At 39.8% G+C, this 12,906-nt stretch overlaps 1 protein-coding gene across 3 annotated transcripts in view; it reads right to left on the bottom strand.

The window, feature by feature from the left end:
• LOC121947736 (ecto-NOX disulfide-thiol exchanger 2) overlaps positions 1-12,906 on the bottom strand; it is a 242,114-nt gene that overhangs the window by 135,703 nt on the left and 93,505 nt on the right. For all 3 annotated transcript variants that reach the window (XM_042492831.2, XM_042492832.2, XM_042492833.2), the window contains one exon: positions 596-742. In XM_042492831.2, the coding sequence (XP_042348765.1) occupies positions 596-742 (147 nt within the window). The remainder of the gene's footprint in view (positions 1-595; positions 743-12,906) is intronic.

The raw sequence follows: 12,906 nt of genomic DNA, 5'->3' as shown, positions 1-12,906 counted from the left end.
CCGCTAACTCAAATTACTGTTTAACTATAGCACACTCTGTAGCACACACAAACGCTGGTGTGCACAGACACACCTTTTTCTCAGTGCGTCCCTGTTAATATGACAGGTCAGTGTGTGTGTGAGAGAATGAGAGAAAGCTGAAGGTGTGTTTGCAGTTTTGATTGGCAGGTGGTGTTGGCACGGTAACAGACAGTCAGGCACACAAATCTCAGCGGAGCAGTTTCCTGCTGCAGCTGCCTGACCTCCAAACAGGCCAGACAACCAGAGCCTCAGGACATGGCAAGCTAATCGAAAACAACAAAGACTGAGCTAAGCCACTTTTTTCCCCCCCATACTGCCACCAAATGATAGGATTATGCAACAATTCTCATCGCAGTCATTTGATGTTGGTAGAGGTAGGGGGAGAGGAATCTCAAGGTCAAAAAAATCTAGCCATTGTATCAAAGGTTCTCTGAAGGGAGGCCTTCTCTGTTGAGCCTAACTGGCACTTGCATTTAAAATGCGACCTGGCTGAGGGCAAAACAGTGTGTATTTGAGACCACAGTATAATCCTGCAGCAGTGGTGCAATACTCGTGAGGCAGATGTGGTCAGTACCTGGAGGCAGGCTGGCTCTCTTCCTCTTCTTGCTATTCTCGGCAGTGTTTTCCAGAGGAGGGCACTCTGTCACCAGTGGTCCGCTGGAGTTGCTGAACTGGAGAGGGTCGTTATTGGTTGCTGGATCAAAGGGCAGAGCGTTGAGTCCTGGAAGACACAGATGACACAGAGCACCACATTACAGTAAATGAAGTGATGGCTCCAGACCAAAGGGGGAAACACTGTGAAGCATGAAAAAGAGAAAGCAGCATGAGGTTCCAGCACTACGGTGCTTTTCATGTCCAAACCCTGCGGGCTGTGTTCAGACACACAGCACTGCAGACCTCACGGTGACGCTAATGACAGTGGCTCTGGTGAAACCACACAAGCAATGATCAGGCTTTAACGCTATCAGGTTAAAAAGATAGAAAAATGATTATGTTTGGATTCTTGAACTAAAATTTGTGTAAAAATGAATTCCATCTGCTAAAGATCATGATCAAAAGCTCCAATATGGCTACTAAATTGTGCTTGTGGTTAGATTGTGAACTGATTTGTAAGGATTTATATGTGAATAGAAAGCACAGCTGAAATCATTAGTACATTATTGATTACATTATTGGCAGAAACTTAAGTTAAAAAAAAGTAGAACATTTTGATAATCGATAAATCATTTAAGCAAAAATGCAAAACTTTTGATGATTTCAGGTTCTCAAATGGGGCGATTTGCTGCAAATTTTGATAGTAAACTCACATTTTTGGGTGGAGGAGACATCAACATTGGCTTTCAGCTTTTTTTTTTTTTTTTAATTTTGTGATTTTTTTTGTTGTTGTTTTTTTGCATTTTTATTTCTTTATTTTACCAGAACACTTTCCCTCATTTTGACACATACAGACATAGAGTCACAAAGTGATTAAAAGTCTGGCCTTAAAAAGGCATTTTTAGGAAATGTTTGGACAGAGTAGAAACCAGGGATTTGTGAGAACTGACATTTTTATTTAGCAAATCAATTTTATTTTCTATACCAGAATATTTCTGTCCCGATCCCAGACATAGAAAAGGCACAATGATACACTAGATGTCTGACTCCAAATCAATATTTTTTGTGTACACAGACACACTTTTTTTTTCTCTCAGTCAACTTAAAATAGGCTCAATACTAACATAAAGAGCATGAGTGAGAAAAATACGAAGTTAATGCCACAAAGAACGTTTAAGAGAAAGAATGAAAAAAGAATCTAAATCAGCACAACTCTTACCCTAATTTTATCACGGATGTAAAGGTAATTCTACAATCAGCTCAGACGTACAGTGCTGTATAATGAAGCCAGTTCAGTCAGTGCAAGGGAGGTAAGGTATTCTTGAGCATCTTGATTTTACTCACTGTTGTCTTACAATAACAGAATCAACAGTCATATCATGAATACAAGACAATAAGGACACTTACATCCATAAGTAATGAAACCAAAAAAACAGAGTGGAAATTGCTCCGGAGTTCTAATAAATGATAAACAAGTTAACTTGTGTTTTCTGCTTAATGTATGAGCTATTCTCCAGTCTTTAAGAGTTGTGTGTTTGTTTATAATTCAGAGCAGGGTCCTGGGGAGACTCAGTCTACAGTCATGAAAAATTCATGACACCTCTTTGTGCACAGATTTGTTTTTCCTTCTATTACACAACAGATCAGAAGCCCCACATTAATGTGGCTCTATCAGACGTCCACAGGACCCCCATCACTATCAAGCTCAGTGTGCTCTAAATGTGAACATCATTATTAGGGATTTTAAGTTTTGTATTTGCTTTATAAAATGTACTTTATGAATTTAAGACTCTTACATTATGTTTAGACACTGTGCAATTTTGAAAGAATTCTTTCATTAAAGTGTGTTTTGCTTGTTGCATGTAAGACCAGACCAAATGAGATTATAGATTTATGTGCCGACTGTGTCTCTGGTTTCCTTTAATTCAATTGCTCAATAACAAAGACTGATCAGTACCTTAACAAAGATGGACAATTCAGACACTCAAAGAAAAAAAAATGAAGAAAAACTTAAAGTTACAAACAGCAATAAACAGGCCCTTGCACCTTCACACATTTCGAGGGTACTGGCGGCACAGCAGTCACCGTCGCTGTGCATTTCTATCAAAGTTGGACACAAGGCAGAGGATTTGAAAGGTATTTCTTGCTTTAAGTGCTTGCCGCTGGGAACGACCTAAGAAATTTCGTACCATTTCCTGTGTTCACTATGGGATTCTTAATCAAACACACTAAATAAATGTCACGTTGCTGTGTATCGTGTTTAGACCACACCATAAAAGTTTCATGTTAATCAGATGATGTTTGTCAGTAACCTTCAGGACTGGACTCTTGTCCAGCATGTGGAATCTGGAGCAGACTGGACCATGTTAAGTGAAGTTATAACAGTTTTCTGTTTCATGTTGAAAAAAAGTTTAAATTTGCTGCGCCGCTACGCTGAACGCTGAACTACGCTGAAATTGCACGAAAATACAAAAGCCTCACAACTTGGCATCGTGAAGGTTTTGAAATTCTGTGCCCCAAATGTAAAAAGGATTTTCTGAATCCTCTACTAGTTCCAAAAAGTACAATACCTTTAAAGTGCCTCAAATGGTGCGCTCTCATGTGACCTATGACATCATCATTAGAACGTCACATTAGTCAGAGGGTTATACAACTAAAATTTAAAACAAGTCTGATAAGAAGCCAAGGAGGAGTTGGAAGATATTAGCATAAAATACATGAAAAATCTACAAAATTCACAGTGGCCCACTTTCAGATGGGCGGAGCTTCTGAAACCCATAAGAAATATATCCCTTATGATGACAGAAATATGCATCCCGAATTTTATAAATATCACAGCAACTTTTTCCCAGCTGAGACCTTCCATGCATTGCAGGGCACTACAGAGCCCGCTAAAAACACTTTGACCCAATGGTTGCATAACCTCTTAAGCCACGTGGCACAATGTGTGCGTTAAGTGTTGTGAGTTTTTGAGTATCCCAAGGGTTTCAAAAATGCGTTAAAAGGTGATATAGATCCAAAGTGCACCTTCAAATCAAAATAATTACTAGTTTGAACATGGATGCAAAATTTTGTGAGTTTTTGTGCATTGTCAAGTCCTCAAACGTGCTCATCAAATGCAAATCAAAGCTTGTAATCCAAGACGGCCGACTTCCTGTCAGGCAAAAAAATTCCCCAAAAAATGTTAACATGCTCTTGAAGATGAGAGTAACAATCTGCTAAAAGTTTGTAGACATTTAAGGAACTCCATGCCAATCCTGGCGTGCTCCTGGGTAGCTATGAGTCAGGTGGCCATGCCTGAGCCAAATCACTGCATAATTTTGCGCTTTTCGGCAGCTCAGATGCGCAATCCAATTTTCATGAGTCAAACACTTTTGTGCTTGGGCCCCAACAATAAAGAAAAAGAAGCCTAGAAGCATGGCAGCATAAAATATTACATTTATCTGATGAGAATTTTACAACAACAACAACAAAAGAAATCCAAGTGTCCTAAATTAAAAACTGATGTTAGTACAAACTCACTTTTTATTCTGCTTTTATGTAAGCTACAATATTTTCCATATTTTCTCAGTTATCAGTGCTTTCAGCATGCAAAAAGACACTGGCTAAACATGTCTACAAAGGGGACAGAGTGTTTCGGAGCTGAGGCAAAGGTCATGCTAACAATCAGACAACAAGCTGATAAAAAAGGCCTTGAAATACATTAAACCTGCGTGTGGGAGATTTGTTAGATTTAGGCAGTAGGGACTGTGTGTTTGCTGCAGAGTCAGTCTAAATAGATCTTCTGTCTGAGCTCACACGCAGACCTCTGAGTCGATCTCTACTCAGCATCCATCTGTCACACTTCTCTAACGATGAACGCCAATAGTGTGTAGGGAGCGAAATAAATCCATTACCCTGCCAATGTTAACTCTGTCACCAATAAACAGCAGCAGTTTACATTTGAAGAGACAGCCTTTGAGTCAAGGCATGAGTCTTCCCATGAAGAAAGGCCAAAAGAAAAACCACGGAAAGAGTGAAACAGTGCTGAACAACTGACAGGGAAATACCACTCAGTTTCACTGTGTCATTCCAGTTCAACATCAAGGCAAGAATACTCATTTTGTCCAAAAAAAGTCACAACTTTGTTTCCTAAATTGATGTAAAAGAGAACAGGATGTGGTATAAAGATGACTGTGCAGAGGATGAATCAGGAAGGAGGGAATTTGTTGCACTCAAATGCATGGTTAGGGTGCAGAGCTACAAGACTGAGTGCATCCAGTACATTTTATGTGCATTTCTGTGCCTTATCTTGCTCTTGGGTCATCATGTTAGTACAGTTTAAAGCTCTGAAGCAACAGTGGAGAAAGCCTTACACAGATTCAGCCTCAATGGATGACTTTTTGGCTGTACATCGTCATTTTATCTTTGTATTCGAGCTTTGGAACAGTTGTCAGTGTTCAGAAACCGGCAATCTGACAGTTTCGGCCCACAGCAGAAACATATGTTGATTTTTAAAATGAAGGGTGGGAACACGGCCGAGGCCTGGAGTCTCTTTCTGTGCGAGTCTGTATATTAAGAACGTCTTTGCTGGGTCATCGCCCCTGTCTGCTGTGCTACTCGTTTGTCTGTGGGCTGATGGATGGCGTGTTTAAGTTTCAACATCTGGCCAGAGGGAAGAATGATGTCAGCGAGTATCACTCCCCGGGGGAGGAGGAAAATAAATACCAGGAGGCTGGGTGGAGACAGGTGGAGGCTTTGGGCAGAGGGACTGCAGAGTGAATTAAGGAAATAATGCGGAAAACTAAGAGACAAACTTTATGCTCTGGGGCCCTCAGGATGGGATACGAGAAATATCTCACAAATGAAAGTGACCTGATCTCACATCAAGGATGCATTAACAGCATGCCCCATTAATGGTATAGTGGGCCAGGAAAAGACAGGACCATTAGAATATGCAATGAAACTCAGCGGGTCATTAAAACACAATTTAAGTGCCTTGGAAGCGAAACCAAGTCGAGTATCTACACCAGGAAGGAATGTGCACCGCTCTGATGTCTTCATATAATAATTAAGACAAAATAAAAGTTATCTATAAAGTAGATACCAGGAAACCCTGAATAACCTTAATAATTACAATATTCATGAATCTTAGAGAGCTGAAATTAAATGGCAACAACTGTAATAAATGTGATTTTTTTTAAAGGAAAAAAGGTTTTGGTTATCACTGGTTTCCCACAAAAAATAATTTGTAGATTTCAGACATTGGGTTTGGCTCGTGCTAACCAGGCAGATTTTAAACTGAGCGTTCGCCGGGAGGCTCTGGAGATGGAAAGTTTGCTGATCTGGCAGGTAGTTGAGACGGTTTGGGATCAAACCCCTGGCCTAACAATGATCAAATGCAGGTATCGTTTGACTTTTTACTTGGTGCTGGGTTATTTATTTTGGTCGACACCTTAAAAAGGTATCAAGTGCCGATACCCAGCCTTATATGAAAAGATTTCTTTTACAAATACCTTCAATTGAAGTTAACAATAAGCAATAAAAAAACACGATACTTTTAAAAATTATAATCTACCATTAAGGATACTATACAATCACTACAGTGGACATCCAAATAATATGAAAGCGACAATCTGGGAAAAGATACACTAATTACAGGTCATAGAGGCTAATGAGTTTTCTGCATTACGTAATCATGTTTTGTGAGAAGCATTACATAATATTCATTTTATCATATTTTGTAATTTCATGTCACAAATACATTGAATTGAATAGAATTCATGACTTTATAATTTATTTAATAAGACTTCTCCACAGTGGCAGCTGTGGGGATCAAACCTGTGATCTTTCTGTACAGATCACAGCTTTAACCATTGCTGTAGTCCTAATCTAAGTCTTTTTGGCTAATAAATCCAACAGTGCAGCATGAATAATGCAGAGCATTAGGAAACGTGCATCAGCACAACACTGTAGGTAAGTGCTTAAGAGGGGGGGCGGCCTCAGCAGTGGACTATTAATCTAAGATAGCAGTGAGAAACACACTGTATAGCGGCCATGTAGACTACTGCACGTTTACTCATCTGAACAAGAAAAAGGGCCAGATGGTGGCACACAACATTAACATATCCCCAACCTCAGAAGTAAATTTTCTTCTCCGACTATTCCACTTCATTACTAAACCATATCTGACAACAAACTGAATTTCGGCTCCACTGATTTGTGTCTTTAAACAGGCAATGGGGCTAGGCACATTTACCTATCAGGACTAAATCTCGAGAGGGTGCATCAAAACAACTGTTCATCCTAAAAAGCAAAATAATCACAGAAAAGTAGCATTGTATGAAAAACACTTGAGAATGGCGTCTGTGCTTTACATGTTCCTCTCTGTCTTGAAAAATGTCAGCTTCTAACTGAAAATGTTGAATGAGTTTTGTTGTCAAGAAACGTGAGATTGTATGTGATCAATGTGTCGTCTGATACTGTCAGCTTTAAATCTTAATGATAAATAATCACAGAGTCTTGTGTCAATCAACAGTCAAAGGACACTGTTAGACATAAGAAGCAAGGGTGTATGTTTTGTTTCAACACTGCTTAAATGACAGCTGTCAGGACATAAAACCAATAATTTGTTGACCCCTACATATCAACACTTGTTAATACAACAATAGCAGCTCAGTGCTTTAAAAAAAAGAAAAAATTAAATCGCAAATTAAAGCATCAAATTGTACCAGGATCTTAAAATCAACCATCTAATCGAATCATGGATTCAAATAATCATGTGTGAACTCCCTCCAGTAGAATAAGCCACTATAAATCTATATAAAGGGGGAAAAAAATACTGTGATATACCTTGAAACTGCCAGAATCTTGATACAAATTTTAGGTCATAATGGCCAGCACTAATCAAAACACTTAATTTCCTGCATTCTGGTGAATTTTTATGCACCAATTTACACCCTCTCTGCATCCATATGTGGTGTAAATGTCTTTAATTTTGTCAAAATACAAGTCCTCTGCTACTTTCTAGTTTTAATTGGTCAGGACAAGTGCACATATTCTAAATATTGAGCGGAACATGTCCCCTGCATCCCCCCTGAAATCTCAGAGAAATTAAAACATATTTACTCTACTGCGTGTAGTCTTGAGATACAGCAGACACACAAACATACACTGAGAGACACACAGGAAAATGCCTTCACAAATCCAACTGCAGTTTTAGGAGGTTGTGAACTCACAGTTGGATCTACCTGACTGGATTAATGCTTTAAAAAGGGAAACATTTATTCATGATTCACTCAGATTTAGTAGAGCAGAAAGAACTGGGAGAAAGAATTCCCAGAGCCATTGTCCCATTACAAACATGAAGCCAAGGGTTCCTGGGTTTTCTTCCTTTGATTATTTTCCTGTGAAACATCGCTCCTTTCTCTCTAAACTTCAGACTGACAACAGACATCACATGATTAGCACAGAGAACTGACCACAAGCCCAAAAGCAGGCAGACAATCACTGTACTGGGAATAGAAAATGAATTTCATGTGAATGGTAACACTGTGAAGCCTTCTTTGTGAAATAATCAAATAAAAACACTGTAAGGTCTATGAAATAATCTGTAATTGGTGTACAGCGCTCTGTCTGCCCAACTAATGGCCATCCCAATTTCCACAATGAAAGCTTGTTTTTTGTCCAACAAGAGTTCAAAAGATTTTCAATTAAAAAGAAGAAAACGACAAAACGTCAGATATGAGAGGCTGGATGTTGACATAATTATTATTAATTGTTATTTTTATAATTTTTAATTAAGCACTAATTCCAATTACAGTCCATCTAATTAGAGTCTATGTCGTTAACACTTAAGTCAGAATGTACGCCATGTTATTGGGCTGGAAATGGCATCAACGTCTTCTAATAATGGATTAAAAAGGATTCAAGAGAGGTCACAATGTCTGTCAACAAAGACATTAGACATGCAGGTCACAAGTCACATTCTGATAACATTCACAATCAGGCTGCATTGCGATTACTGCAAAGCTGGCTGCTATGGGTCACAGTGAAGTGGCAGTCACTGGCTTTAACTCCAGGTCCTGTTGGGAGGCAGCTGGCACGTCTACAAACAGGATCCCAAATTAGCCTTTAGTCACCTGAAACGTTACTGATGAAACAAAGTCACAAGACCTGCCATTAGTTCTCGCTAAAGATCAGCCACCACAATAAAATGAGATATTGCTCTATTCATAGCCCCGAGTGTCAGAACACAGACTATGAGCACGAGCTCCGCGCTTCCTTAAAAAGGTAGCGGACTTAAATCATGAGTGCCCTTAGCAGATGTATAAACAAGGTGTCTGACTGATGTGGCTTAGCGATGGATGGCAAGGCATGCCAGGCAGCTGCGGTATTCTCATGAGGCTATTAGCCAAGCTTTTCACTTCCTGTGTATTTTTAGCAAAGACAAAGAGCAGCTAAACCAACAGGCAGCTCGTACAAGTGGCGGACAAACAGGGCCATTTTCTGGACAGCTGCACTATCCCATCGGCTTTGCCCATTTTGAAAAAGAAAATTAATGTCTGAGGCTTTGTTTGTGACTCTTGCATTTGCTGAGGGTAATGCCAACAGGCTGTTGCCCATGCAAACTGTGGTTAACAATGGTTTACATTTCAAATTACAGACCGTGTGCTCAGGCCCCCAGGAACAGCGCTGGGCTTTGGACACAATTTTGGTCGTGGCCAGTGGAATTACAACGGTTAATATAGTAGAATAACAATTTCCAGGTCCGTCAAGTGATGCCATTTAGCCTGATAAAAGATTTTTTTCCATAGACTTACATTGTGAAAGAGACATCTGTAAATTAGTAGATACATTTTTTTGAGCATCAGAACCCCTGTGAAATGACTTGTTTCACATTATTGGGATTAGATCCAGTAGGTCCGAAACTATTTTGAAAGTCTGGAGCAGTGCTTTCTAACTGGTGGGCTGTGGACCGCAAGTGACTTGTGAACATGTAAAGTTTGTATAAAAATACCCAGCACACTATTGCTGTTTCTGTCTATTCTGGCAACATGTTTTATTTCTTCGTGTTTTAAGCAAACATGATTTCTTACATTTTGAGAGGATTTTGAGCAGCACAGTTTAATGGTTTTATCCCCATTTAAGTTATCAGAGGGCTAAACCAGTTGTAAGTCACTATGCACTTGCTCTACCTACTACAAACTAGCAGAATACAAATGAAGATTCCTCTTTATTCACCTCTTGTATTGCCATACTGCACGTGCACACTAAAGATCTGAAATCAGGTAAACTATCTATATTAACTCAACTTTGTTTTGCATGGTCTTGAAATCAAATCCCAAGTCAAATCCCAAGTCCCAAAATGTGGCCAAGCCCCACACAAAACTGAGACCTTCAAAAAGTGGTCTTGAGACTGTCTCGAGTATTTACAACACTTCGTCATGTTGTTTCACTAAAGAGTTTTCGAGCTCTAGGCTTTAATGAAAATTTCACTTCACAAAGAACTTAATCACTGTGAGTACTCTCTGGGTGTTTAAACACCATCTGTTCATGTTCTTCATCAGGAGTGACAGACTTCAGCCAGGTAAAACAAAACCTCTACTTTCATTAAAACCAGACAAACCTGAAAGACCATCAAGATGGCAGTCTGGACTGGAAAAGCTTCAGTGTAAATCACCACTCAGGGTGGTGACCATGGGAGGTCTTACAGCGGTGGAATGAAAACTTATCAATTAATAGTTGAAGTTCTATAATACACACACACACACACACACACACACACACACACACACACACACACACACATACACACACTTCGTCTTATTACTGGTCTACAGGCACTGGTTGGTTGTGAGTGTCCATTCATCTGATGTCAATTAGTTCAATGATAAAATTAAACATTGAGAAAATTGGAACTGACTATATTTATCTCTCATACAGCCCAGGTTTCATTATTTAGAGCTTTTTGGGTTTAAATCGCTCAAATTTTAAACACTTTGAACCCACAGTCAGTCTCTTATTAATAAGACATTTGCATGGAGCAGACAGTACCATCTCTACAGACATAGTTTTTCCTTTGGCAGCTGATTAAACTGAGTTTTTACTACAATCAAGGATAATTAAATAAACAGTTCACACTTTCATTGTTCGGGGGATGTAGCAGGTGCTGTGAGTACAATAAATTCAAGGTACTGGCAAAACAGTTGCACAGGAATAGCAGGGAAATGAAGTGCAAAAAAACTGCAATGATGAATATTCCTGACCAACCATACTGCTATGAAAAATAATCATCATCACAAGGACTTTCACATTGAAAAACTGCTCAAATTCAGTTACAATTACTCACAAAGAAAAAGAAATTACCTGACATTTCTCATATTAGACATGGCTGTAGAGCCAGTCGTTAGAAGTAATTAAGAGGCAATGAGAAGAAAATACAGGACAAAAAAACCTTTCAACTCAGGAATAAATGTCAGTTTCAAAATACAAAAAGTAGCAAATAAAAACCAAACATCCTTATTTTTCCAACATTACAGTGAGTAATCACATCCCAATCAATACAGAAGTGAGAATACCTAGAATGTTCAGTGTTTTGCATCTTTAGGTAAATGTCAGCGGCACCAATCAGGGTTCATATCATGATAAGTACGTAGAAAAGAATTATATTCTTACTGTAGGGAGTCTGGTAAAGGTTAATCTATTCCCTGTTGTGATGACATTTTGAAACAATGCTAGCATCGGAACATCTCATTGTGCCCTTACTGTGCATGCGATATACCAATACATTGGCATATGGATTGAAAACACGGACTCGTAAAGGGCGAAATACAAAATGCAATGGGTCATTAATGTGAGGGGAGGGCAATTGGTTTTTGTTTTCCTGCTTTGAAGGAACATTTGTCGATATATTCACTTCTGCTGTGCTTCAAATGCAGGTTATTGAGCATGTTAAAGAGCACTAGCTCGTCGTAATAGTGTCATGACTATTCATATCATCAGTGACAGGAAAAAAAAAATTCCTCCTCAGCCCCCCTCTGTCATTTCTCCAAGCCTGGGGGAATTCACTGAAGGTTAATTTATTTAAATCTTCCATCCACTCATCTCTATTCCATTAAACTCACTAAGAATCTTTGGTTTACAGACTAATCCGCTTTCTACTGTCAAAGGCCCGTGCCCTTTCTGCAATGTAGTGGGTGAATGAGTGTGTGTGTGTGCTGAGAGACAACACAACAGTTGATAAGGTCATGTTAGGTTACACGTGCATGTGCAATGTCTTCTGAGAGCAATGTTGGAATAATAAGTCTCTGAGGCATCCGTGGTGGGAGGCAATAAAGTGAAAATGTAGGTTCCTCCCAGGGGAACTGTTCTTTTCTACTTGTCCTCAAGGCCCCAGAATGTCTAAGCTCTGACCATCTGGCCTCTGCTTTGAAAGACAGGACGCTTTAATGCATGCACTGTATGGTCAGATCAAGATATCAACAATTAGGCAGCGGTACAAAGGATATCTTGGCTATGCGGGCAATCGCGGTGTCATTATTACAGTATGGCATGCACGTCGACTGGCATGCACGTCGACTGGCATGGACGCTCTTATGTTAATGACTTTGGGATCGCTCAGCCTTCGCTCAGATAGTTGGTGAGGCTATTTGCAGTCTGTTAGAAAAACATCCAGCCTATGTTGATGTGTTTTTGTGTTCCAGAGGAATGGCTAATGAGAGGCTCGCTGGCTCCAACGCACTCGGCCCCGCTGGGAGAGCTGTGTGTGTGTGTCTGAGTGCGACCATGAACCGCTGTGGATGGTCATCTCAAAAGCGCTCACTTGGCTTGACAACTGACTGTATGTCCACTCTTTGCTGAGTCCATCACATCAGGGGATTCACTTCAAAACTTCAGCTTCTGAGACATGAGTCCAGTGGTTCAAACTTCTGCAAGTAGTGTGTCTCTTGCACTCTTTGGCGGACCAGGTGCTGATGCTTGCTGAAGCTCTCGAGTCTGACGTGATTCAAAGCAAGCATGGGTGCTGCTTAACATTGAGGTGCAAGCCGTTCCTCCTAATTAAAACTGGATTAGGTCGCAGCATGGACCAACTGTTTTCTTTAGGGCTTTATATGTATATCACCATATTCTGGCACCGTCTGCTTGTCCATAAACCTCCACTTCAACTGAAACCTGCCCTTGTTCTCTCCCATCTGTCTTCTCAAACGTAAACTTCTTTTAATTATGCCTCTCTTCACTCAAGTGCTTCGCTGCCATCTACTTTTTAAAAAATTTTGTCTTATATGCTGCCTGAAACTGAGCTATATTTTG

The sequence above is a fragment of the Plectropomus leopardus genome, chromosome 8, assembly GCF_026936395.1.
Source record: "Plectropomus leopardus strain MGB_pleo_1.0 chromosome 8, ASM2693639v1, whole genome shotgun sequence".
Taxonomy (NCBI): domain Eukaryota; kingdom Metazoa; phylum Chordata; class Actinopteri; order Perciformes; family Serranidae; genus Plectropomus; species Plectropomus leopardus.
The sequence above is the reverse complement of the archived record's forward strand: the minus strand, read 5'-3'. Positions and strand labels throughout refer to the sequence as shown.